Below are 27,639 nucleotides of genomic sequence, written 5' to 3'. Positions count from 1 at the left end.
AGACTGACCTTGTTGTATTTACAAGAAAGAGAAGACTGGATGTTCTTCTTTGGGAAGAAGTTTCATAGCTTCATGTTGGTCAAGTAGGCTACCTTGGAATTACTCTGGATTCTTGGCTGACTTGGAGAGAACATATTGGGTACAAGGTTACTAAAGCCTAAAATTTTTTGTGGGCCTGTTGAAGAGCCTTAGGTAAGAATTGGGACCAGATATTGTCTCAATATCTCTGATATTAGTCCTTCTCTCACCTTTGTATCTTTAGTATGGTGACACAGATAAGAAGCTAAATAGCCTAGGATCTAATGCACGCTACTCCACTAAGACTTGGTAGTACAGAGTGGCTGCCCATTGGCTGCTGGTCCTTCAAACATCTGCTGAAAGGGCATTCGGGCAGCAGCCTCACAAGGCTTCAGAAGTTGCAGCCAATTCTCGCGATGGATTGTGATGTCATGAGGCCTAAATACAATTTTGACCCGTTATATATGGTTGTTATTCCACCAGGGAGAGTGGAATCATCGCCCACAAGGGTCTGGTCTGATTTAAGACAGAAGAGGGGACCCTGGGCTGGCAGTCATGGGCCTAAGATGGGGCTATGTTATTCTCTGGGTGTTGCAGGCCGAAATATTTGCCATTTTGGCCTGTGCATATCACTCCTAGAAATACCTTGGATCAAGGGTCGGATTTGCGTCTCCTCTGATAGCCAGACATTAAGTGTAGTCAAAATAATGTACAGATTGGTATGGCAATGCCGAGGACACTGGATCTTCTCTGTTCTCGATGCCCTGTAACATTGTGCTGGGTACCAGGACATGTTGGGATCAGGACCAGATGGAATATCACGTAATGAGTGATTCACCAGCATGGCAAGCTTGAACATTGACAGTGGGTCCTAGGAGAAAGAACGATAGCATATTCTTTAACTGTGCACAGCTTAGAAGTGTAGTGGGCTTATTAACACCTAATGTGCTGGGACTGCATCGTCTTGGAGTCAGATAGGTTGGGATCAAAGGATATAAGGAAAGCAGACTGAGAGAAATTCTGGCCTTGAAGGAGGCTTCTGGGTTCAAGTCATTTGAGGCACAACAGCCCATTTAAGTCGCCGCGTGCACACGACCGAAAGAGCTCGACCCATTTCAATTCATTCATTCATACTTCATTTACATTGGACATGATGCAATGAGTTGCAGTTACTCCAGTTGTTAATATTTAAACATTTTGGAATTCAACCAATTGATTGCTGTATATAAATGGAAAATCGAAATGTTTTCTTATAAAAAAATTACATTTTATTAACTAGTACTGTTTTAAGAAAATATTCTTTCTATAAACTTTATACAAAAGAATAAAATAAAAAATATAAAAACAAAATATAAAAATTGGAGATTTATCCTTCAGAGAAATGGAAAAATTCAAATATCTTGGATGAGTAGTAACAAATATAAGTGATACTCGGGAGGAAATTAAACGCAGAATAAATATGGGAAATGCGTGTTATTCGGTTGAGAAGCTTTGTCATCTAGTCTGCTGTCAAAAAGTCTGAAAGTTAGAATTTATAAAACAGTTATATTACTGGTTGTTCTGTATGGTTGTGAAACTTGGACTCTTACTTTGAGAGAGAAACAGAGATTAAGGGTGTTTGAGCATAAGGTTCTTAGGAAAATATTTGGGGCTAAGAGGGATGAAGTTACAGGGGAATGGAGAAAGTTACACAACACAGAACTGCACGCATTGTATTCTTAACATGACATAATTAGGAACATTAAATCCAGACATTTGAGATGTGCAGGGCGTGTAGCACGTATGGGCGAATCCAGAAATGCATATAGAGTGTTAGTTGGGAGACTGGAGGGAAAAAGGCCTCTGGGGACGCCGAGACGTAGATGGGAGGATAATATTAAAATGGATTTGAGGAAGGTGGGATATGATGATAGAGAGTGGATTAATTTTGCACAGGATAGGGACCAATGGCGGGCTTATGTGAGGGCGGCAATGAACCTGCAGGTTCCTTAAAAGCCATTTGTAAGTAGGTAAACCTTAATAGATAATAAATATATTATTTTTTATAGTAATGTACATTCGCTTTGATATTCAGACAAAATGAAAATGGATCCTTATTTGCAAAATAAAACATTTACCATAGTAATACTTTGTTACAATCCGTGACTTCCTTTACATGTTATGGCATGCCTGCAACCCAGATCACGTACATAACAGATTGACCAGCTCCATGTAGAAGGGAACAACAATCAGGATCGTCACCGTCGATTGAGAACGACTGCTGGATGGAAGTGCAGTTGTTCCATGCAATTCAGATGAGAGTTATAACTTGACTTCTTATGTAGTAGGTAGATGGCAGCATAGTGAGCCTGTAAGGTTGAGCATTCTGTTATATCAGTGACACTCCTTGCTTTTTGCAGCGTCCCACACAGTTCTGCAGTCTGAGGTGAGATGGTGGCAGTTTCATACATTTTGTATTTGTCTATTATTGGAATAACGTTTTCTATGTGTGCATGCATTTTGAGAAAAAAAGTCTTCATGAATTTTTGGTGGAATTTCGTTGTTGTATGTCAGAATTAAGCAAAAAATTTTTATTATCGTATAATAAGTGTCACAGGTGAAATTTAGTTCTTTGGTCATTATAATCTCGATAGTTGTGCACTGAAACGCTTCAAATTCAATATTTTGGAGTAAAATAATAATGTCGAACCCTGTGAGCTGCTTTGTTAGAGAATCTAAAGTTTGCAGAAATGAGACAATTTGAGACTTTGAGTTGTGATGATTCAAAAGTGCTGGAACTTAACATTCCGGCATTTCAGAACTTCAACATCAGGGCGAAATTTGTGCAACTTGAAAGGTCAGCTGCGCTTTGCCCCATGACGTCTAGCGAGGGAACCTGAGAACTCACAATATAATGATTGTACTTACATTTTAACATTCGAAAATTTCATTGTCTTTAGAGACAATTAATATTAGGTACCCTCCACAAAACTGGCTTCATTTATACACCGACGGATCCTTTATCTCCAGAGAACAAGGTGCCGGTGCAGGTGTTACGTGCTGTCTCTTCTCACTTTATAGATCTCTTGGATATGGAACAACAAGTTTTGATGGAGAAATCATTGCAATAAGTGCATGTCTCAGGAATCTTCTATGCCACATCAATAAATTTAGGAATGCAGTTATATTGTCAGACTCCAAAACAGCTATTCTATCAATAGTCTCTAAACACACACCTTCATCTCAAACAACAGAAATAACTAAAATGCTCTCTCAATTAATGTCACTCAATAAAATAATTGTATTCCAATGGATACCATCCCATTGCGGAATCCTGGGAAACGAGAATGCGGATGCTTTAGCAAAGAAGGGCAGCACTGCTACTTACAGACCTGTTACTAAATCTACGTATTACTCTGTGAAGAGATTTATTAAATCTACATACTTAGACTTCAACAAACAACATTTGATAACACAATCCCAAGGGAAAAAATGGAACTCTCTGCATCATAATGCACAGTTAATTCCCGATTTACCACGAAAATTGTCGGTAGGTGCATTTAGATTGGCAACAGGCCATGATTGTTTGGCCAAACACCTGCATAGAATTGGAATATATGAGTCCCCTAACTGCACATTGTGCAACTCAAACCAAGAAATGGATTCGGAACACCTCAAAATCTGTGCTTCAGTGGCTGACCATGATAATATCTTTGAAAAATATTGGAGTGCAAGAGGTCAAATGACTTTATTGTCAAAAGCCTGGCATTAGAAAACAACAACAAGATTCGAAAATTGCAGTTTTTCTTTATGTTCACATTTTGATCAATTAAGACAGCTTTAATGATTGCCCAAGTTGTGCGAGAGTAATCATTAGGTAAAAATGTTACAGTGATGACTTGTTCATTTTCCTCACGAATTGTATCACTTGACTGGTAATGCTACATATTTTGTCACAGGTTCTTCGAGATCTTCGAGAAGTATGATGGCTACAAGGATGGACATGTGAAGCTGAAGCGTCCCAAGCAGTTGCAAGAAATCCTAGACATTGCCCGCTCCCTGCTGAACGAGATCCAGCACCGGGCAGCAGATCCTGAGATCGAGGAGAAGCAGGGCAAGTTGGAGCAGCTCAAGAGTGTGCTGGAGATGTGAGTCCACAGCTTAGATGTGTTCTATAGCTTCTTCAGTGTCTTCCCACTGTTTTTCTTGTATGTTCTCTTTGCTTAGTGTTTCTGCCATGTGAAGCTGTGTGTTTTTGAAGACGAAAATATTTTTCTTTGTGTTCTTTCTCCATCCAGCAATATAGGACATATTTTATTTTTACGAGTAAGTTGATCTGTAAATAATGCATATGAAGTGTAATAATTTTTATTAAATGTTGAATGAATAGAAGTTTGTTTGAAAGAACTCAAAATGTTAGTTTTCTCAAAATTGGTTATGATTTTTCATGATTTTATATATAGCATAAGATGAATGTCTTGAATGTTTCCTCAGAGAAATTAATTACCTAAATAATTTTGGCTTCAATTCGCAGTGGATTGAAGTAGTTAGTATTAAGTAGTTCATACTTACAAGTACTGTATAATCTTTTAATAGTGCTTACAAGTCAATAATGGATAAACTGCAGTAACTGCTTCCTATATTTTTAGTACAATTGTCAACACTGATTATTTAAAATTGACCATGATTTTTTAAAACAGTCGACAGTGTCTATAAGATTTATATAACCTCAACTTTCATTTTATAAATTTTAACAATAATTTTTTATTTTCGTTGCTAATTTATTGACTTCTAGTTATTTAATGTGAAGGCTGACTTAGGAAATATTGTAAGTAATGAGAATGATGTGCATACTGTTGTGCGCATCTTCAGCAACCGCAGTTTGATAGGCAGGACACAATAGCATGTTGCACATGTCACGAAACAGGGTGAAGTATCAGTATTTCGCACTAAAGAACAAATCATGCCCTCAAATTGTGATATCTGTTCCATAATTTCGTGCTGTATTACGAAACATTTCACAGTTTCTAATTCCGATCTCCCAACAGCTTCATTAAACGTCACAAGATTGTTGGAGGCTGGCTCATTATCTACATCACCGTCATCTTCTCTTTCAACTCTTGTTGAATATCTTCAATATTTCGGAGATTGTCATGGCTTCATTGGTGATGATGTTTGCATTTACATCCACATAGTCATCAAATGAACTCCCACTCATCACAAACTGAAACATCACCATCTTCATCAGCATTGCAATCACCAAAGACCAGTCAGCATCCTTCCTGTCATATAAGGTTGAGTCTACTGTTAAAATATTTTCCGTTTGAAGGGGTCTTGGGGCAGTTGTATTCAGTGAGGTCACAGCTTCGACACTGGATCCCATTGTTTAAGATGCTCTGTTTCTTCCCTCTGCACATACTTCTCTGCATTGATTCTCCCACTGGCTCATAACAGATTTAGTGATCTAGCATATGTGGAGACAAGAATGGGCTGCTTCGAATTTCCAGGAATTTCAAGACTAGTCACATCTTAACAATGAACACACCTTATACCATATTTAAACGATTACAATACACTTTTTTATAAGAAAATGTCTTCTTCAAAACTGGCATATTACATTCAAACGCAAAGAGACTCAAATTTAAATTAATGCTCTATTTATGCTACAAGACATGGTGAGAAACAACTCTTAGAAACGGCCACTGAGACTTCGTGTTTCTCGTGTTTTGCACACTTCTCAATTTCATTTTTGACTACAATCATTATTAATATGAATAATATCTTTAACTACGAGAATGACTTAGTGATAAGAGATTTTATGTATATATACATTTTAACAATTCCACGTCTCCAATTAAACCAAAAGAATTTACCGATACTGATGAAAGGGTGGCATGACATTGGTCATTGTCTGACACCAACCCAGACCTGTTGACCAGAAGTTTCAATTTCAGTACTGCAAATGAGGATGAATGTATAGCTAGAGGTAATAATTTTAATCTTGAGTGATTTTTAACACAGGTGCGTATTATCTTTGCCAATGTTTTTAATCTGGATTTTAGTATAAAAAATTGGTGTGTGTAGTATATTGGAATAGGAAATATGGTATTTTCACGGCAAACCTAGTTAATAACATGCTGTTATGGATTTCATCCTCTCCTGTAGCAGAATTGTGTAGTTCTGATATTGCCAAGTTTATTTCTTCAGTGATAAAAGCATTGTCTATTATATCATTATGATGAAAAATGAGTTGAAAATTACTTGTAAGATATTGTATTTTTTGTTCATATATTTAGGCCATGATGAATAATTAGCCAGCCTTTGGGCATAGTGTGAATTTAAGAGTTCTGCTTTTTTTTTTTTTTTTTTTGATTACTATCTTTAAGGTGAGTGATGTGTTCATAAATAACTCTTGCCTTCTATGGCTTTAAAACTTTTTCATACAGTTGTAGGCGGAGTATTTGGGTTTAAGGAGGCAAGAAATTGCTGCCAATTGTTCTTTTGGCTTCAAGAATACTTCTTCTGAGATTTTCCCTTGATTTATTTTATTTTATTTTGTCATCAACTGTCCTCATTTTCATCCATTGTCACCAAGCAGATTGTTGTTGTTTTAGTTAAATCATTATTCCATTAGATGTTCATAGTCTACAAGATTGTTGTTCGATAGTGGTAATAGACTGTTTTGCTGCAGTTATGCTGATATCGATAATTTCTGAAGTTCTTGAATCGATACTTTTTTGAGGCAATGTTGTTTCGTCATTAAAATTGTTAAATCCTGTAGTTTCATTACGGAACGTACACCAGTTTGCAGACTTTATTTTCCATTTTGTTTTAGGTAGCATGTTATCTGGCGAGTTATTTGTAGAGAATGAAAATGTAATGTAAACAGGAAGATGATCACTGGACAGATCTTCACCAACACTCCAGTTTTTGAAATTATGCAGAAGGAGAGATCTAGAATAAGTTATTTGTCGATCCTGTACTTGCACACTGATTTGTTGCTGTTTTGTCATTAAGTAAAATGATGTCATTATTCAGTAACCATTTGTAGATTATGTTTCCATATTGATTTGAAGGTCCATTATTCCATATGTGATGTTTACTGTTAAAGTCCAACTATGATGAACTTGCGATCAGATGGGATCAGTTCTATATCATCCATTACTAGGTTTAGGCCTGGAAATATACATTGACAAGTGAAAATGAAATGCTATTTTGAAATAATAATTTTGTCCTGATGTATTCAGTTTGGCCTTTAAATTGATGTTTAGATTCAATTACATGAATGGAGTTGTGGATCATGGTAACAACACCTCCACCCCTCTATCTTCACGAAACAGATTAAAAATGTTATAGTCAGCAAATTTGTAAAATTTTAAAATATCATCAATCTGAAAAGATTCTTGTTTGCATATTATGGAAGGCTTTTTGTCTTGAACTTCTTGCTTTAATAAATTCATTTTGTTTCTTAAAGACCTAGAGTTCCATTGTAAAATTTTTAGTGTGTCTGTATCTCTTTCGTTAATGTTGCCTTTTCGTTTTAATTCTCGGCCTTTAAATGTACTACCCAATGAGACACGGAATTTATTCTTTTTAGCCTCATTTTTTATATTACGGAGAATGGATTTTGCTTCTGCATTGGACTGACACCATGCTTCAATCCTTTTGGTATTATATTTGCCTCTTTGTCTCATTATATGGTTCTTTTCAATATTAAACTTGGCTCTGATTGACTGGACGGTGTGACTTTTGGCGTTCCAAATAAGTACTTTAGTACGATTCTAGGCATCTCTCAGTGCAGTCCCTACCCGGAGATCCGATTGAGGGACTATTTTACCTCCGGAGAATTTTACACTGAGGGACTCCATGTATCATAAGCTTTAGATAGTGGAAATTATAGTGGGACTATGTTGGTGTTAATGCAGCTTCTGTGGGTACCTCTTCGTTACTTGTTAGCTTAAACAACAAACAAGTTTAAGCCCCTTCACCACATCAAGGTGAGTAAAAAATGATAAATAAAAAATAGAAGGAAAAGTTCATACAAATATTGTTTTACAGTGTCATATTTTTACAATGTCAAGAAAATGTGTTGTAGCTGCAGTCCTCTTAGCCAGCCAGGACGACTGAGTGTAATGAGTCACCACTACAACATAAGATCTGCCTTGTTTGTTTGAGTAGGAAGGTGGTCTAGGATTGTTTTCTGCTGACTTCAGATTTATGTGTAAGGTAATCAAACTATTTTGTATTAAATTTAAGTGAAGTAGAAATACTGGAACTCTGATTGTTGTGTGTGCAGGTATGGACACTTCTCAGGCATCAACCGCAAAGTGCAGATGAAGTACCAGCCAAAGGGCCGACCACGTGGCTCCAGTTCCGATGACGGTAAAGGTTTTAGTACACAACATTTGATATTACTACAGCTAGAATTATATCCAGTTAATATTAATCACAGATGTGGCATTTACTTGATTAGTAGAGTGAAATGCATTAGGAAACGAGCAAAAGTAGTTCTATATTCCGATCTCATTTTAGTAATAAATTTGATATTAGTTTTAGAGTTTTTTGTTTTCTTGTACTAACAGCGGATACTTTACTCTTCATCATTCATGCATATGAAGAAAGCATTTGTGTAGACCAATTTACTGATGGAGTCGTTGCGTAGGGTTGCCTTAGAAAACTGGTCTATGATGCACCCATGATGAGATGAGGTGATGGAGACTTGTGGGATGTCACAGGGAAACTGGAGCTCCCAAGGAAAGTCCCGTGTTATCTGGGCCATGGGCTTGCCCAACATAAGTCATAAATCGGAGATAAGCTGGGGATCGAATCTGGATCCACAGGATTTTGGGTCCAGCACTCTTAGCCATTGGAGTACCATCGCAACTTTATACTGAACATTTTAAATAAAATTTATTAGACATGCATTCTGATATTTTTTCGTAGAAAATAGTATATTGTTCCATTTTTAGTAGTTGTAATGATGAAATATACATACGATTTTCAAAGCAGCTAAATTGAACTGGCAGTGGCCTTGGACTGGGTGAGAGTTGCCAGGTTTGCATGTAAACAGCTGGCAAGTCACGCGCACTATACTGCATCACAATAGGTGTTGAAAATAATGACCTTGAGTGCGAACACATTCATTACATCTCCAAGAAAGATTTCTGTTTATTCGCAAAAGTTCTTGTTGATTGATTGCCTGTATTTCTGTCGTGATATTGTTCTTCAATGCTTGTAATGTGTACATATTTGTCGCATAAACTTCTGAAAATATTCTATTCCCATTTATTGCGCACTGTACACCAACTTTTTGATCATGGTGAGGAACTACATGAATAATATGGGGATTTTCGGTAGCCCAGCATCTGAGTAGAAATGTAACCATTGAGTTGAAACCACACTTCATCTATGAAGAAGGTTGAAAGTGGATACACATGGACGGATGTGCTCTACTTATAGGTGTTGTGGTTGTAAGGCATGAAGTACAGTCACCTCGAATGGCTTCAGTTTCAGATGTTTCATTGCCACAGCAGCTGACGACCTGGAAGTGCCAGTCTCTTGCGCTAAACATTTCAGTGATTTTTGGGTGTGTGTTCTAATCTGGCCCCTATTTCATCCAGCTTCTCTTCAGTCAACTCTTGGCGTTCTTGAACTCGTTTTTTGTTCAAAAAAGATCCTGTTCTCCTGACTTTATTCACAAGGTTATGAACAGTTGATGACCTGCTAGGAATTGTACATCTGGAAGCTTACTGTCTCGCAGAAGAGTATAACACAACACAGTTTTACTCCTGACGTGCACAGCCATCCTTCATACGCAACAGATACAACTAACTAACAGCCGTGAGCTGCAACACTGACATGGTGGCAGGCACGGGAACTATCACTCAGTGCAAGGCCACCACTGCTACGGTCCACTCTATCTCTAGACGCACTGTACAATACAATACAGAACTCTTAACAATGAAGTATTTACTCAACAATGGGTATTTATGTTTGTTATTAACACTTACACTTCTTTGACAAGTCATTGGATTGTAAATACTACATGTGAGGTTATTCTTGTTATTGAGAGAGAGAGAGAGAGAGAGAGAGAGAGGAGTGTGCGTGTGAAACACCCCCAATCAAATTCTCAACACACAGATCAATTTCAGAACACATACACACTATTTGATACAGCTCTTCATCACATGAACGCACCCACACAACAGACAGCGAAGTTGAGATAGCACCGATATCTAATAGGCTCTGAGGATGGTGTCAAATAGCACCGAAACAGCTGTAAGCCGCACATGCTTTCATAATTAACACGAGTAAGATCGCCATTTAATCAATTATTTATATTCAAGTGTTAAAAGTAGTGTACGAAAGAATCAACATGGAAAAAATTACTATGTAATGATCGAAAAGTTTGTATGTTAGAGCTAAAAATGAGACAGTAGTATTATCCCTGATGAAAGTCAAGTGGTGGGACGTTTGGCAAGTGTTCGTTGTCTTCCTAGTGTTGTTATGTTGACAGATGCTCCCAAGGAGCCATCGCTGGTGCTGATACTAAAGTGGGGGGGAGAGCTGACCCCAGCCGGGCGTATCCAAGCAGAAGAATTGGGTCGCATTTTCCGGTGCATGTACCCTGGTGGCCAAGGTAGACACCTCAGTGGTTCGTAGTCCAACACCTCCATTATATTCAGTAGCTAGTTGCTTGCTCACAGTGGCAGTATTGCCAACTTTGCAATTTACCATCTTGGTAGTTCTGTTGAGTTATTTAGCAGGAAGGAAATTAGTTTCATCATACAGGAACTTGGTAAGTTGTTTATTCATATTTGCTTGGAGTTAGCATATTAGGATGTTAAGGAAACCATCATTTCATGTTACCATAGTAGGATGTTATGATAGCCATTATTTCATTTTGTCAGAACTGTTTTAGTGAAGTGATAGTTAATTTCATCGCTGTGCGTGTGTGATCCGAAGTCAGTTTAGTTTTGCAGATGAGTGAAAAACTTCACAAAATGTTGGTAATGTTTATATCGATGTTGCTTTCTTTTTTACTTTAGCAAAAGTGCAAATATATAAACTTTCAGTTTTTAAGAACAGTTATAGAGACTATTGTGCTCCTCTCATTTTTGTAAAAAGTGCACAAAGCCACTTTTGCAGACATAGTGATCATATTAGAGTTTCAAAACTTGCATGATCATTACTTTAAGTAGATTTTTCAAAGAATAATGCATCAAATTTGTAAGAGCTTTTATTTATCATGTTACTGTTGTTATTTTATTCGGATTTTGAATTATTAAAATTTATATGTTGGCAATACTGGTACATTAGATCACGAAGCTTTACTCACTGCTATCATTTAAGACTTTTATATTGAAGAGACCCGATTTTAAAGCCATTATAATCTATTGGATTTTTCCGTCAATAAATGTCACACATTGTTTCAACAAGTTAATGAATACTGTTGGCTTTAGGAACAACTGAATGATTCCAATGAATGGGTTGTTAATTATTGTCGCAAGAACATGCGCAGTTTGAGTACAAAGTAGCAAGGCACATCTTTAATTCATGAGTCTTACAAGTTGGTAAGCTTCGATGATTTCCTACTGGTTTTAAGAATACTGTGGCGACACTACACTCACGAAAACATAAAGAGGCTGGCCCTGTTTTAATTGAGCACTAAATGCTGTGGAGTTCAACATGCATGTAAAGCACAATAATACGATTAAAACATCCTGATTACGAGAACATGCATGTTGGGGAGCTATGTGTAAATGCTTGGTGCTTGAAAAATAGATACTGGAGGTTGGAGGTGATATATGCCTGTCAACAGAGTGCTGGCTTTCTGTGCCTGGGGTTGCAATTCAGAGAAAGTTCAAAAGGTAAATTTGCTATATCTCCGTTAATATTGGTCTCCTCCTCCTCCTCCTCCTCCTCCTCCTCCTCCTCCTCCTACTCCTCCTCCTCCTCATCCTCCTCCTCCTCCATCAGGGTTTAGGCCACAAGGCCTGTTCCGATTGTAGAGGGTTATGTCATTTATCCATCATGTTGTAGGTCTTCCAACACTTCTTGTACTTTCTTATAAGAAGTAATTATGTAACAATATCATTTATGTCACAAAAGGTTTCATTTTATGTGGCTAATAATAACGAAAGGAATAAGGTTATGAGATTTGTTTTGTAAGTTTCGTGTTCTAAATTTGTGAACCTCTCTCTTTTTTTGTCAGTTCTCTTTTGCCAATTTTGCCATTTTTTGTGAGCATTTTTCTTGTCTTTTATCTTTCCTTTTATTTTGTTATGCCATATTTTCTTCGGTACTTGTTTTAGCTTCACCTAGGCTTTTGTATGCTGCTGGGTGTAATATACGGAGTGGTACAGAATTGAATTATAGAGGGGCTGTAGATATACAGTTTGAGGTAGGGAACCCAGGGTGTCCGATGCAGTGCCCTCTCTGTTTTCTTTTTTTAAAACCGACGTTTCTGCTCCTTACATTAAAATAGGGAGAATTATTGTTTGATAGCATCTTACTTTTGTAGCTGTAGTAAGCATTTTGGAAATCATTAATGATTTAAGAGCAAAAAAAGCAACTGCTTGCTTTTGATAAGCAATGAAAAATTTCGATTTCTATTTAATTTTCATCTGTGAGTTATGTCCCAGATAGTGGAATTCGTTGACTTTTTCATATTCTTGATTACCATCTTAAGTGCCTTTTTACTGTTTGGCCCCCTTCCTTTGTTCTGCTTTTTAGTACTATGTCATCGGCATAGGCTAAAACTGATAAGAAATCTGTCCCCACTTGTATTGCACGTGTGCTACAACTGGCTCTTTCCAAGATAAAATTAAAAAGAAGTTGCGATAATCTATTACTCTGTCGTACACCAGTGTTAACATTAAAATTCTCTGATAATTGTCGTGAAATTTTTACTTTACATTGGAAATTTTCTATGTACAATTTTATTAATCTGATTAATTTTTCCAGTATTCCATTTTCTCTTAAAGCACTCCATTGAGTTCTAAACACACTATCATAAGCTTTTGAAAAATCTACAAATAATAAGTGTACATTTTTATTATATTCTCAGTATATCCACTATTAGTATATAAAAAATATCTTTTTGTGATGGATGTAATTTGGATTTGATGTTAGTTCACAGTTTTGTGTAATTCTTTTTCTCTGTCTCTCTCCTAAGCATCTAATGTTCCACGATTGTTGTATTGTTGTGAGATGTGCCAGTAAGTGAAATGTCCCTTTTATAGATATGCAAGGATAAGATTAATTGTGGAATTGCCTCTGGATACGACAAGGATGCCCTTTACCATCTACTTGGAGGATTTAATGAAGAACTGTTTTCAGAACCTGGGAGAGGTGATAGTAGGAGGAAGAATAAAGTGCATAAGATTTGCTGATGATATGGCGTTGTTAGCAGAAGAGACGATATTAAGGGATATACTACTGGAGCTAAATGGCAACTGTGAGCAGTATGGGATGAAGATAAATGCAAACAAGATGAAGATCATGGTTATCAGAAGAATAATAAAGAAGATAACATGCAAATATTAAATAAGGCAGTAGAGCAAGTGGACAGCTTCAAATACTTGGGGTCTATAAGCTGTAACATGAGCTGCTGCCAGGAAGTCAAAAGGAGAACAGCAATGGCAAAGGAAGCTTTTAATAGAAAAAGAAACATCTTCTGCGGACCTGTGGAAAAATAACTAAGGAAGAGAGTAGTGAAGTGCTTTGTGTGGAGTGTGGCAGTGTACGGTTCAGAAACATGGACGTTACGAAAAAGTGAAGAGAAACGACTAGAAGCATTTGAAATATGGATATTGAGAAGAATGGAACGTGTGAAATGAACAGACAGAATAAGCAATTAAGCTGTGTTAGGAAGAGTGGGTGAAGAAAGAATGATGGTGAAACTGTTTGGGAAGAGGAAAAGGAATTGGTTAGGTCACTGGCTGGGAAGAAACTGCCTACCGAGGGGTGCACTGGAAGGAATATTGAACGGGAGAAGAGTTCAGGGCAGAAGAAGATATCTTCGAAGACATTAAGATATATGGATCATATGTGGAGACAAAGAGGAAGGCAGAAAATAGAAAAGATTGGAGAATGCTGGGCTTTTAGTGAAGGACCTGCAATTTGACAACACTATATGTATGTATGTATGTATGTATGTATGTATGTATGTATGTGTGCCTCTGGATATGCATGTTTTCAGTAGTTTATATTGCCTTGGCCAGTAGAACCCACTTTTATTCGCCTGTGCCCTGTTCAGTCTGCTGTCACAAGGAGTAGAACTTGTTATCGACCTTAGGCTCCTTCAATTTCATTTTGTAAAACTACTTACCTGCATAACCTGACAAATGATTGAGGAGCGTTTTTGCTAAACTCGATAGATGCAGAATTTTGCGAAAATGAGTTATACATCACAATCATATGATGTTTAGCTTCTGCATCATCCTATGCAGTCAGATTTTGCGTAACTCGATTCATACCGTGTGTAGAGGATGAAGAAATCGTAACTTGATAGATGCAAGCACATAGTTATAGCAAAACTCGATAGATGACCGACTTTCAATAATGCAAGAAGAGAACCCAAGCATCATCAAAATTTGTTTCGACATGGAGCAAAATCAACCCTTACCAAAACTTATAGTCAGTGAAGTATTTTATTGCGAGCAGATCTGGTTTTACATCGTATGTATAATGATCCACAAGAATACGCAGGAGAAGGAAGATATTTCATTCTACACTTGGCTAGAAACTGAATCAAACAGGGGATGCAATCAAGTGACTTCTACTTTATTGCATATCATTAATGAGCTAGAAAATAAGTTTCAGATCCATTTATTCTCAGACTCGTGTTCAGACCAGCATTGTAATGGGGCGATGCTGATGTGAAAAGAGCAGAGTATTCTCTTTCCAGTTGTATGGCTCCTGATAGAGTCTTTGGCAGAATAGAGAAAGATCTCAGAAAACGAGAGAGCATTCTCTCACCTCAGGAATACCATCGAATACTGGAGAATCATGGCAAAGTTAAAATCCTAACAACTGATTGGGAAGCACTTGATTTGAAAACAAGTGCAAAGAAAGTGCTTAAAACTAAACTCCCATTGCAAATGACAGGTTAGTGTGATATTTCCTACAACAAGATCGATGCAACAACAGACGAAATGTAACGTAATCTGTTCAACAAGCTTTCACAGCTCTACCTATAGAGGTTTCAGTCTTTAAAGATGGTTTCAAAATATGCAACAAAGAAATATTCCAGGTGCCTGTATTACCGAAATGTAACATGGTCACCACAGAAAAAAGTAAGGATTTTTCTTCCAAGTATCCGATGAGGCAAAACTGTTCTACAAGGAAATTGAAGATGTCCAAGTAATAAAGGGAAGATTTTGTATATTATACAAGTAAAATTAATTATAAAAGATATGTAATTTGTGTTCATTATGTAACTTTTGATTTGCATCTATCTAGTTTTGCAAAACCTTTGTTTTTGGAAGACAATAAATTTGATTATGTGACTAAAATTATTCAGTGATTTGCAAGTTATTTCAAAGATATCATGGATTAGAAAAACATATCATAATATTATATCTCCAGCCCACAACATACAATAAAACTCCATCTTACGATGTTTGGTGACGTATGATATATTAATGAATTTAAATACTATTATAGTCACAATCATGCCATGGTATGAAAGAAAAATTTCACAACCTCGAGCGGGAATCGAACCTGCGACTTCCTGTTCTCCGGTCAGACGCTCTACCACTGAACTATCGAGTTCGTCTCACGCCAAAGGCTTGGAATTATCCTTTCATACTGGCGACTCTGTTATAGAGTACTGTCCATAGCATCTGATCTAGTCAGCACTGCTTATGGGTGTGAAGAAACTTTACAAATGTAATCTTCATCTTACGATGTTTGGTGACGTATATAACAGTACTCTACGCACCATTATCATTTTTCTTTTTCCTTCTTAGCTTTCATTGATTCTTTACTTGAATTTTTTTTCTTCTGTTAACTGCCATTGTTTGTTTGTGTATTTGTTTGCCTTTTTTCTTACTCTTTTAGCTCTCATCTTCTATTTTGTTCTTGTATTGTTTTGTATGCTTTGTCTAATGGCAGCCTCTAATTTGAGGAAGTTCTGATAAAAAAAATAGAGTTTAGAATCGTCAGAACATACTGGTCAGTTTCAGTACATAGTAGTGTGAGCAGGTAATAATGCAACTATTTTATCAAAAGTGCTTTATTTAGATTTTATCATGGACAAATTTTTAAATCGAAAAAGATAATCTGAATCAAGCTCTGGGTTAGAATTAGATGACAGTTGGATACTGAATTTCGAAATTCTTGGCAGGCATATTTAAATTACCAAACTGTTGGTTGCGCCCATTGTTGTCAGTAAAGTTAGCTAGATTCAAACTTTGAATAATAGAAGAACTCCTCCACTCAGAGAGAGAGAGAGCGAGAGAGAGGGAGGGAGAGAGAGAGAGGGGGGGGGGAGGGAGGGAGAGATTAAAACGTCAAAATATGCTGTTTTAGGACTCTCAAATAGTATAAATGTTCATGAAACGTTTAAATACTAAGTCCCAAAGCTATATGTTATCAATAGAAAAAAAATAGATTTTTTCCTAAAGATCCGCGGTCTACTTATCGTTACATAGATAAGATTTCAGTTTTTGTAGTAGAAAAATTATCCTTGACAATTTTAGGCATAAAGAATAGGCAAATCAATAGAAACAACAGATTTGTGGTAGTAATAGAGCATATCGTTGTTGTGTGCTGTTAGGTGAGTATGCTGGCACACAAGGCCTGGGCCTACTCCGCCTGCACTCCACATTCCGACATGACCTCAAGATCTACGCATCGGATGAGGGTCGTGTGCAGATGACTGCAGCAGCATTTGCAAAGGGTCTGCTTGCACTGGAAGGAGAGCTGACCCCTATTTTAGTACAGATGGTGAAGTCTGCCAATACAAATGGACTCCTGGACAACGACTGTGACTCCAGCAAGTACCAGAATATGTGAGTTGAAGTATTACTTGCATTGCAAATAAAAGTCAGCACTGTCCTTATAGAAAAGTTCCTAAATATCTTAATTTCTAGTTCTGAAACTTAAGGTTAGTCTGTGTGAAGCGGTGACATGGAGGAGGGAAAATTATGTCATTGTAAACAGCGTGAAAGAGTTGTCTGAACATTGGAAGTGTTCATATGCAACTATGGCTGAAGGACTGCAGTAAATGTAATACTTCTTCTGGGCCCAATTTTTGTACAATTGAATATTTCTACCCCAATTTATTTCTATCCCCCGTCACTATTTTGCAATAACATCCTGCAGCCGTGTTTTCTTAGGCCTTACTCTTCTTTTTTTTCCCCATTTGGACCCATTCTAACTCCTCTTTGGCAACCTGTTTGCATCCACCCTTCACATGTCCAAACGATTTTAATTGTTTAGTTTTCACAAACTGTATAGTTTACTTTTTAAAGTTAGTTAGTGTCTGGGTAGAATTCAGTTATTGTCATTACGAATATTAGTAAGTGTCACCTTCATGTGCCACCAACAAGCTTCTGTACATATTGAGAGATACCAACAGCATTCAGATCAGCATATTGCAATTTTGAATTGTTTCAGCACACAACCATTATGCACAAGCAGCCCACCACTCATAAAGCAAGTGAACAGTGGCCAAACAGAGATATCTGTGAATAATGCTCGAGTCGTGCTGAGTCTTAAAAAATCCAATTGATTTAATTTTACATTACATTCCATGTTTCTGATATTTGTTTATTCCACAAAATTACTTTCAGCATCGCTGTTGCAGGTGATCCTTAATATTGTTATTCTCTTTGTTACTTCAGAATCATTGCTTCCTTCTTTTGTAATTTCAACTCCCAAATATTGAATATTATCACTAGAGCCCAGATGTTAGGCAAAATGCCTTTTTTAAACTGAGTGTATGTATGCACAATTTTTATTTTTCCTTTTTTTTTTTTTTTGCCTATTTTAGCTTCTGTTGCCTATTTCAAGGTTAAATGCCTTTTTTTTTTAGCCTTTTTACGTCATTATTGTACATTTTGTATATTTTTAATGCATTTAAAATAAACCACACATAAATTATATCAAAAAACAAAAAAAGAACAGTTGCACAAATTAAAAATATATATTCACCTCACACAAATGTTTGCTGAGAATCTTATTCCCCAGCAATATATATGTTTTCAAGAAGTCGTAAACTTTTCTCCCTTACCAATTCTATCTTTTATGTCACTTAACAAAGATGTTTGAACAGTAAAACCCTCAGTGCTCAGGTCACTTCGGGGTTTACCAGCGAAAGAAAGGGGAGAGGGAAGTATTAAAAGCAAGTCTCCAGGTCCCATTACTTTTGTTGCTTGCACGCATAAGTCACGCGTACTTTGAAGTCTCTAATCCCTTCTCACACCCCTCTTTTTGAGACAATACACAGTCGGTTTTTCCCAATCTCTGAAAGAAAGTAGAGACGGAAAGATAGTCTCTTCACTGTAGCAAATATGTATGTTACTTTGGGACTGAACTTGTATTAAACATATCCAGTTCTCGTGATTATTGCAATATTTATCATGCCTAAAGTGAGTGCATACGTAAGTAGTAAACTGCATGGTTATGTCCGCGAATTCGGTTCAGATACATTATCTACCAATGGTGTGCAGAGTTTGTGAAAAAACAATTAACCTTGAAAGAAAGTATTTTATACTTTAACATTTCAACTTCTCTCTGACAGGCGGCTCACTATGACAGTTGACAACTTGAAAAAGCATCTTGTTGTGACATGTAACCAAGGAACGTGAGTACTGTATGGGATAGTTTATTAAGTATTTATCAGTTTTTTTGTCTGTTTCCATGAATAATAAATGCCTATTTCACTGCCTATTTTTACTATTTTTAGTGCCTATATGCCTGCCTATTTTAATCAAAATAAATGCCTAAACATCTGGGCTCTAGTTATCACAAATATCAATAAACTCTTTGGCATCTCCTAATAATAGTTTTAGACTGCTTTCACCAGTTACTACATTAAGTTTTATTAGTATTTATTTGTAATTCTCATTTTCATCATAATTATATTCTGTTTCTTCATAGTCTTCTGATCGTATGTATATGCTATGTTGTCATTCATTGTGACTCCCATGTTGAAACTTTATTTCCAACTTTTAAGAAATGTAGCGCAGGCCTGTCCAACGTTCGTTTGTACTCGGACACATTTGAATGATAATTAGGGGTGTGCAGGTTGCTGTTCCATTACTTCGACACTGCTGCTGCTGCTGCTATTGCTGCCGAAATTCTTCTGGTAATTTTCGCTTTTCTAAAAATAATTGGTGTATAATTAATCATCCTGAAACCGAAAATAGCTTTTTTGAAATTTTTGTTTGTATGTCTGTCTGTCTCTGTCTGGATGTTTGTTACCTCTTCACGCGATAATAAATAGCTGAACGGATTTCGATGAAAATTGGAATATAAATTAAGTGAGGGCGGCAATGAACTTCCAGGTTCCTTAAAAGCCAGTAAGTAAGTAAGTAAGTAACTTAGATTCTAGGCTATATGCCATTCAGAATACTTTATTTAAGGGGGCCTGAATTAAATAAATCGAAATATCTCGCTTATTACTCATTTTTGTGAAAAATGTTACATAACAAAAGTTTCTTTAAAAACTATTTCCGATAAGTTTTATTCTGTGCAAGATTTTGATAGGACTGATATTGCTATGATGTACCAAAGTACATAATATTTCCGTGCAGGAATCCTGCATTACTACAGTAGCGTGCAAATTAATCCGAACAACGTAATTACTTATGCAAAAACACTCAAACGGGATAAAAAAAGAATCTAAGACATACCTCAGTAATCTATGTGGCCTCCTTTGTCCCTAATAACAGCTCTGAGACGATTTGGCATGGATTCCACTAATTTCCCACAAATATTCTTCATTTCTTCATTGCAAAACCATACACCAATGAGGGCAGAAATCATCTTCTCCTTTGTAGAACAATCCATTTTTTGCATTCTTCTTTTGCAAATTGACCACAAGTTCTCAATGGGGTTGATGTCGGGTGAGTTACCTGGCCAGGGGAGTACCTGAATATTCTTCTTGTTGAAGAATTCTGTGGTTTTTCGAGACGTATGGCATGGTGCCAGGTCTTGTTGGAACACACCTCTGCCATCCGGAAATGATTTTTGCAACTGGGGTACAATTCTAGTTTCCAATAAGTGAATATATTTGTCAGAATTCATCATTCCCTTGATAGGTATTAATGCTCCAGGCCCTTCATGTGTAAAACAACCCCAAAACATTATTTTAGGGGAGTATTTGGGTGCTTGTTGGAGATGAGCTGCTGTTACTGTACTTTTTCGGATCCTTTCTGTACGTAAGAAACACGGTGACCGTGGACCTCGAAATGAGACTCATCGGAAAAAAGTACATTCTTCCAGTCATTCACTGTCCAGTGTTGATGTAATTTTGCCCACATTAGTTAAGCGTTTTTTGCACATAACAGGGGTTAGCAGTTGCTGCAGTTGCTTCTTAATAGGCTTACGAGTCCTTCGTCCAGCTTCCAAAAGCCTACGCCGCACTGTTGTGACGTGAATATTCACCCCAGTGGTAGCCATTAACTTGCGGGTTAAGTCGACAGCAGTTAGTCTAGGATTTAATTTACTTTTCCTGACAATTAAACGATCATCTGCAGGTGAAGTCTTCCTTTTCCGGCCACAGTTTCCTTTTTTCTGGGGTGTGATGGATCCAGTCTCCCTGTATCGTTTTATGATCGAATTAACAGTAGCCAAACCGATGTGACATTCTGCAGCAATTTGCCTCTGTGTCATAGAAGAATGCTCTGCTAATGTTATAATTTTAGACCGTTTTCGTGGAGTTGTATCCATTTGTGAAGACGACAGAATGTACACAGGATTGCAGTATTAAGTCTTCAACACAACTGAAATGCTTATAAGTACAAAACGACAGGCAAAATGTCACATATTATAAAAAAAATAATAACGACAGACCTTCAACAATGGAATTACACGTACTACAGATGTCAATTAAAGCGGTATGAGCAGCTGTGAGGCCAACAATGACAGAAAATGTAAAAATATGTCGTGTTCGGATTAATTTGCACGCTACTGTATATGGCGAGATATATCTGCTTTAAAATAACAATGCTTTTTATATCATGGCCACGTCAGATTAATATACGATGTTAGCCACGAATATAAGAGTAATAAAGATAAAACTAATGACTCTGCATTTATTTAAGGCGGCCTTGGAGTCCTTGGACAACAATCGGATTAATATACGGATATAATATATGTGTTTATAATATACTAAATATTATTATATTATAAAGAGAGAGAGTGTGTGTGTTTGTATGAGGCAATCTCAAGAAACTATTTAATTACTTATTTACTTACAAATGGCTTTTAAGGAACCCGATGGTTCATTGCCGCCCTCACATAAGCCCGCCAGCGGTCCCTATCCTGTGCAAGATTAATCCAGTCTCTATCATCATACCCCACCTCCCTCAAATCCATTTTAATATTATCCTCCCATCTACGTCTCGGCCTCCCTAAAGGTCTTTTTCCCTCTGGTCTCCCAACTAACACTCTATATGCATTTAATAGATTTAAATAATTCTTTCATCATTGGAAAGTGTAGTTCCTTTAGATGGACGTAGGCTTTATGTCATTGTAGAAGCTCATAAGTGAATCAAGGACTGGGCACAAATGCATAAAAGGCAGAACTAAACAGGACCTTACACACAGAAAACTTTATATATTGTCGAAACTAATAATTTGCTATATGTACTGCAGTTAAATTTAATGTTATTTGGAGGTACCGTACTGAAATTTGATGTCTGATTTGCATTGCGTTTTTTATGAAAGAATGAAAGCCAGAGATGAAATAATTTTACAAATATACACGCGGCACATATTAAATATTAATTATTCAGTAACATAACAGTACATATTTTTATTGCTTAATTACGTATTTGGATGTGCTATGGTAATGTATACTTAATAGGTAACAGTTCTTTGTAGTGCACAATACTCCATATTGAATAATTAACAAACAAACATCTTTAGCATGACTTGTGGCTTGTAGACCATCTCAAACCCCGAACTGCATCCGTCTGAGTGCGAGATCTGATATACTTGGTCAGTTATGGCCGAATGTTACAATAAAAACAATTAACAACATAGATATCTCAGTCATAACATCATACCAGATGAAACTATGAGGTAATTACATAATTGAAGTACGACTATTTGGTCTGGGGAGCATTCGTTTTCGTTGCAAGAATAATTCGTTTAACATGTTTGTAAATTAGTCTTGAATACACTGTGCTGGTTTAAGATATCCAAAATCTGAATGGCTTCATATTTATACAGATGGATTTCTGCTTGATAAACGGTAACGCTGGAGCAGGAATCTAAGTGACATTTTTAGCTTTTACGTATCTCTTGGAACACTGTCCACTCATTATGATGGTGAATTAGAAGCAATCAGTACAGCCCTGAAACAGCTTTTCCATCACATACATAAATTTAACAAAGTGGTTATACTTAGTGATTATAATTCTGGACTCCAAGCAGTAACATCGAGTCCTCCAGAAAACAGACGAGTAAGAGAAATTCTTTTTGCTCTTAAAATGCTACAAGGGCTTCGTAAAGAGGTAGTTTTTCAATGGATATCCTCACACTGTGGAACAGTAGGTAATGAGAAGGCTGACTATCCTGGCCAAAAAAGGAACAAACTCAAAATAATACAATCTCTTTTCATGCCTCAAAAGTCAGGATCAAACACACAGTTCAGTCCTTTGTAAACAGGAATTCCTGAAGTAAAGCTAAAGCAAACCTGGGAACATTCTGCTAGACAGTAATAACATCCCAGATTTACCACGAAGAAAGGCTGTTGCTATATTTCGCTTAACAACCAGACATGATTGGCTCGCCTCTCACCAGCATCCACAGTGCACCTCTGTAGAAATCAGGACTCCATCATGGATAAAGAACATTTGCTACAATGCCCAGCGATAAAGAAAATAGATGCTTATTTACGATCGCAGCTCACCAAATACTATTGGGACTCCTGCAGGAGAATGGAAGAAATCCAAGGTCCTTAGTATTGATCAACAACAACAGATTAGGCTGCTATTATTGACTTACTGTATAAAACTTGTTTTGTTTTGATAAGGAGTTAATTTATTTTTTAATTTGTTAGGAACATGGCATGACAATCTGTGAAATGAATATCCCTTTCATAATGGATGATGACGAGGATTAGGTTGCTGTACAGGAGAAGTTGGGTGAAGTCAACATGGAGGATTTTGTGCCAGTTGGCAATGTCTAGCGACTTCAGAAATCCACAGTGTTGACATGATTACGGACCATGCTGCCCAAGATGAAGACATTGAATCTGCATAGGAAAGTGTCCCCACATAAACGAAGCTCTCGAAAATACATTAGTGTTGCTCCTAGTGGTGTATCATGTAGTTACTTGAACTGCATAGAAAATGTTATCATTCATAATAGTAGTGCAAACAACAATCTAACATTTTTTCCATATAAAGTGAGCTCTTTTTTGCATTTTGTAGTGTAACTAACGCACAATAAAATAAGAGTAGGCTCAATTTCATTTCCTGTCTATAGTGCAGTCCCACGTATTACACTTTAAGGCTGCACTGCCCTGACAAGCATATTAACAGAGTTACTTATCAGCTTCGACATTTGAAATTACTATAAACAGATTTTTTAAAACTTTTCATTCAGTGAAATACCAGCAGTATCAGTTATAGCCAGAAGCCAGTCACTGCAGCAGCTTATTTCACTAGGGGCGTTCAGGTTAGAAGTCAGTTCGTCCATGAACCCAGTAAACCCAGCTTTTATTCTTTGAGTACGTCTTTACAGACGGCGAAATTTCGTACTAATGTTTGTTTTCTGTGCAGGGCGAAGTCCCGTCTGCACGAACTGATGCAGCAGGACCGAGACTTTACAGCAGAGGACCGTGACAAGATCAACCCTGGCAACGCACTGAGCATTGCAACGGCACTAGATTTCGTGAAGAACCCAGTCAAGTGCTGTGAGCACGTGCAGGACCTTATTCAGCGGCTCATGAATATAGTGCGCGTCAAGAAGGACGATTCCAAGACCAAAGGTAAACAGTGAGTGATTGTGTGGATTTCCTAGTCTGCGAAGCACTGTTTGACGACTGTTGGTTGCAGATGCTGTCCTGTACCATGGGGAGACCTGGGAACTGATGGGGCGGCGATGGGGCAAGATCGAGAAGGATTTCTGCACGAAGAACAAGACATTTGATATCTCGAAGATCCCCGACATCTATGATTGCATCAAGTATGATCTGCAGCACAACCAGCACACATTGCAGTTCGAGCAGGCGGAGGAACTGTACATCTATGCCAAATACCTGGCCGACATCGTGATTCCACAGGAATACGGACTCACAGTGCAGGAAAAGCTGACAATTGGCCAGGGCATCTGCACGCCACTGCTCAAGAAGATCCGTGCAGACCTGCAGCGCAACATTGAAGAGTCGGGTGAGGAGACTGTAAACCGCCTGAACCCACGCTACTCACACGGCGTGTCCAGCCCAGGCCGCCACGTGCGCACGCGTCTCTACTTCACCAGCGAGAGTCACGTGCACTCCCTGCTCACTGTGCTGCGCTACGGGGGGCTGCTGGACGTGGGGAAGGATGAACAGTGGCGCCGCGCCATGGAGTACGTCAGCATGGTGTCCGAGCTGAACTACATGTCACAGATCGTGATCATGCTGTATGAGGACCCCACCAAGGACCCGTCTTCTGAAGAGAGGTACCTCTGGCTAAGGCAGATAGAGTTAAATTAGGCTAATCTGTTATTTCACTTGGGATACATGATTAAAAGTATACATATTCTCTTTTAGAGTGTAATGGAAATGGAAGAAAACCGATGAAATATGAAGATGAGCAGAAATTTTGGTAAACATAATAAATAATGACTGATCAATCTGAATAATAGCCTCTTATTTTATAACAGAACTCGACCCTCAATTCTGGTTTGGTTCTTAGTACAGCATTGTTTAACTTCTATATCAATGATCTTCCAAAACATTTAGAAAAATTTGAAGTAAAAACAGCTCTTTTTGCTGCTGATTTGGTTATTTGGAATTCACAAAAAGCTAATAAAATTAAAACAAAATTAGAGACAACTTTACAAACAGCTTTACACCAACTAAGTAAATATATAATTTAATGACTAAATACAGCAGAAACTAATTTCCAACTATTTTGCTTAAGGACAGTTCCATTTGAAATTAACTTGTCTTGTCAAGATATTAGTTTACAAAGAACGGAAAGTGCGAAATACTTGGCAGTATATTTTCATACAAGCTGACGTGGAAAAAGCATAAGCATGTAAATGAGAAAGCACTAAATAGAATTAAAATACTAAAAAGACTCTCAGAAAACAGTTATATTCTGTATGGTTGTGAAACATGGACTCTCACTTTGGGAGAGAAACAGAGGTTAAGGGTATTCGAGAATAAGGTACTTAGGAAAATATTTGGAGCTAAGAGGGATGAAGTTACAGCAGAATGGAGAAAGTTACACAACACAGAACTGCACGCATTGTATTCTTCACCTGACATAATTAGGAACATTAAATCCAGACGTTTGAGATGGGCAGGGCATGTAGCATGTATAGGTGAATCTAGAAGTGCATATAGAGTGTTAGTTGGAAGACCTAAAGGGAAAAGACCTTTGGGAAGGCCGAGACGTAAATTTGAGGGAGGTGGGATATGATGGTAGGGACTGGATTAATCTTGGTCATGCTAGGGACCAATGGCAGGCTTATGTGAGGGTGGCAATGAACCTCCGAGTTCCTTAAAAACCATTTGTAAGTAAGTAAACAAATGAAGAATTACTTGAACACACTGAAAATGTAGCTGTAATTCTGATAACTGATGCAGTTAAAACTACTCAATTTATATTATTAGAAGCTATTTGAGCCAACAAACCAATTGTATTAGAACTAGAGACTCAAGCCCTGTTGACTTACTGAAAATTAATAAGGCTTCCAGATTCTGAAAAATGGAACAAATATAAAAATCCCAGAAAAGTTTCATACAAGAAGTTCTAAAATTAAAAGAAAAGAAACTCTAGGAATACCTAAACAAAGAGAGAATTTTCTACGTACTAATAACCCAATTCATCATGTAGATAGATATACAGGATACCTAAACTTAAATAAAACCTTTAACAATAAAGATCTTCCTCCTCTAGAAGCAAAAATTATAACAATAGAAACTCTACATACAACATAACCATTAAGTTATTGAACATATATATATAGACACACACACAGATGTCGGCCTTGATATAGCGCTGGCCTTCTATGCTCGAGCTTGCGGGTTCGATCCCAGCCCATGTCAATGGCACTTAATTGTGTTTAAATGGGACAGGCTCATGTCAGTAAAAGAACTCCTGCAAGACAAAATTCTGACACACCAGCGACATTAATACAACCTCTGCAGTTGCGAGCGTTGTTAAATAAACCATAATTTAAATTTTTTATATACACAGATGGCTCTCTCATGGATTCTGAGAAAGCTGGAACAGGTGGTACTTGTCAGTTCTTTGCCTTCTGTAAGAATGTGGGGAAAAATACCACAAATTTTGATGCAGAAGTTGAAGCTATTTATACATCCCTTCAAAATTTATTTCTTTAGATTAATCATTGCAAGAATATAGTCATATTAAGTGACTCTAGAGCCACAATAGAATTGATAGTATCAACAGATCAACCAAAAATGTGAAAAATAAATGAAAACCATTGAATGATCGATTAAACTAATCCAAAGTTTAAATAAAATCGTAGTTCTTCAGTGTTTCTGTACATTGTGGTACAAGCAGAAATGAGAGAGCCGGCACGTGGGTTGCCTACCCGCCCTCTTGGACTTATCCGTGAATCGGTTACGTGGTGAGGAATAAATTAAATCGGGGGGAAACTATCAAGTTCTCTTGTATAAAAATAATGGACATGGTAATATATAATGAACAGATATACAATGGACGACCAACTTTAATACAACATGTTGCCTTCACATGCAACTATAAAAGAATCATAAGAAAAACACTCCAACACACACTTTTAGTTGCATTTCACTTTCCCTGCCAAAAGGGTGGATAACTAACAAACATTATAAAACGAAAGATAACTGAAATAAATCCACCTTTAGGGAACTAAGATGAAACGAATAGCTTCACTAGAACTTCAGAGTAATGTGACATTAATAATCCCTAGAAATATTAACTCATGCCGCTAATAAGACAATATTAACACACTAAATAAGCAAGGAGAAGTGGTAGAGACTTAACAAATGTTTCGTAACTCAGTGAATACACTGCCCCAAAGAGAGATGTCTAAATACTGTACAATGCGAGGAAGCCCACCATATATACTCAATAGTACAGTCACCCTTAAAAAAAAAAACAAATATTAAACATAGTATGGAGAGCCTACAGGAAATCCCCAGCACAATCAGGGCAGAACGAGAGGATGTCAGTTCAACTCCAGTGTGCCACGTACACTTTAACCATGCCCCAGCATAGTACGGGGAGCCTATGG

General features: G+C 37.3%; 1 protein-coding gene across 9 annotated transcripts in view; it reads left to right on the top strand.

Annotated features, from left to right (window-relative positions):
• l(1)G0196 (inositol hexakisphosphate and diphosphoinositol-pentakisphosphate kinase) overlaps positions 1-27,639 on the top strand; it is a 98,331-nt gene that overhangs the window by 46,772 nt on the left and 23,920 nt on the right. For 7 of the 9 annotated variants that reach the window (XM_069836481.1, XM_069836484.1, XM_069836482.1 and 4 more), the window contains exons 11-16: positions 3,957-4,145; positions 8,294-8,385; positions 10,514-10,651; positions 16,781-17,015; positions 23,964-24,172; positions 24,240-24,846. In XM_069836481.1, coding sequence (XP_069692582.1) covers positions 3,957-4,145; positions 8,294-8,385; positions 10,514-10,651; positions 16,781-17,015; positions 23,964-24,172; positions 24,240-24,846 — 1,470 coding nt within the window. The remainder of the gene's footprint in view (positions 1-3,956; positions 4,146-8,293; positions 8,386-10,513; positions 10,652-16,780; positions 17,016-23,963; positions 24,173-24,239; positions 24,847-27,639) is intronic. The other 2 variants (XM_069836485.1, XM_069836483.1) reach the window with 2 other exon arrangements.

The sequence above is a fragment of the Periplaneta americana genome, chromosome 9, assembly GCF_040183065.1.
Source record: "Periplaneta americana isolate PAMFEO1 chromosome 9, P.americana_PAMFEO1_priV1, whole genome shotgun sequence".
Lineage (NCBI taxonomy): Eukaryota > Metazoa > Arthropoda > Insecta > Blattodea > Blattidae > Periplaneta > Periplaneta americana.
This window is presented reverse-complemented; position numbering and strand designations above follow the sequence as displayed.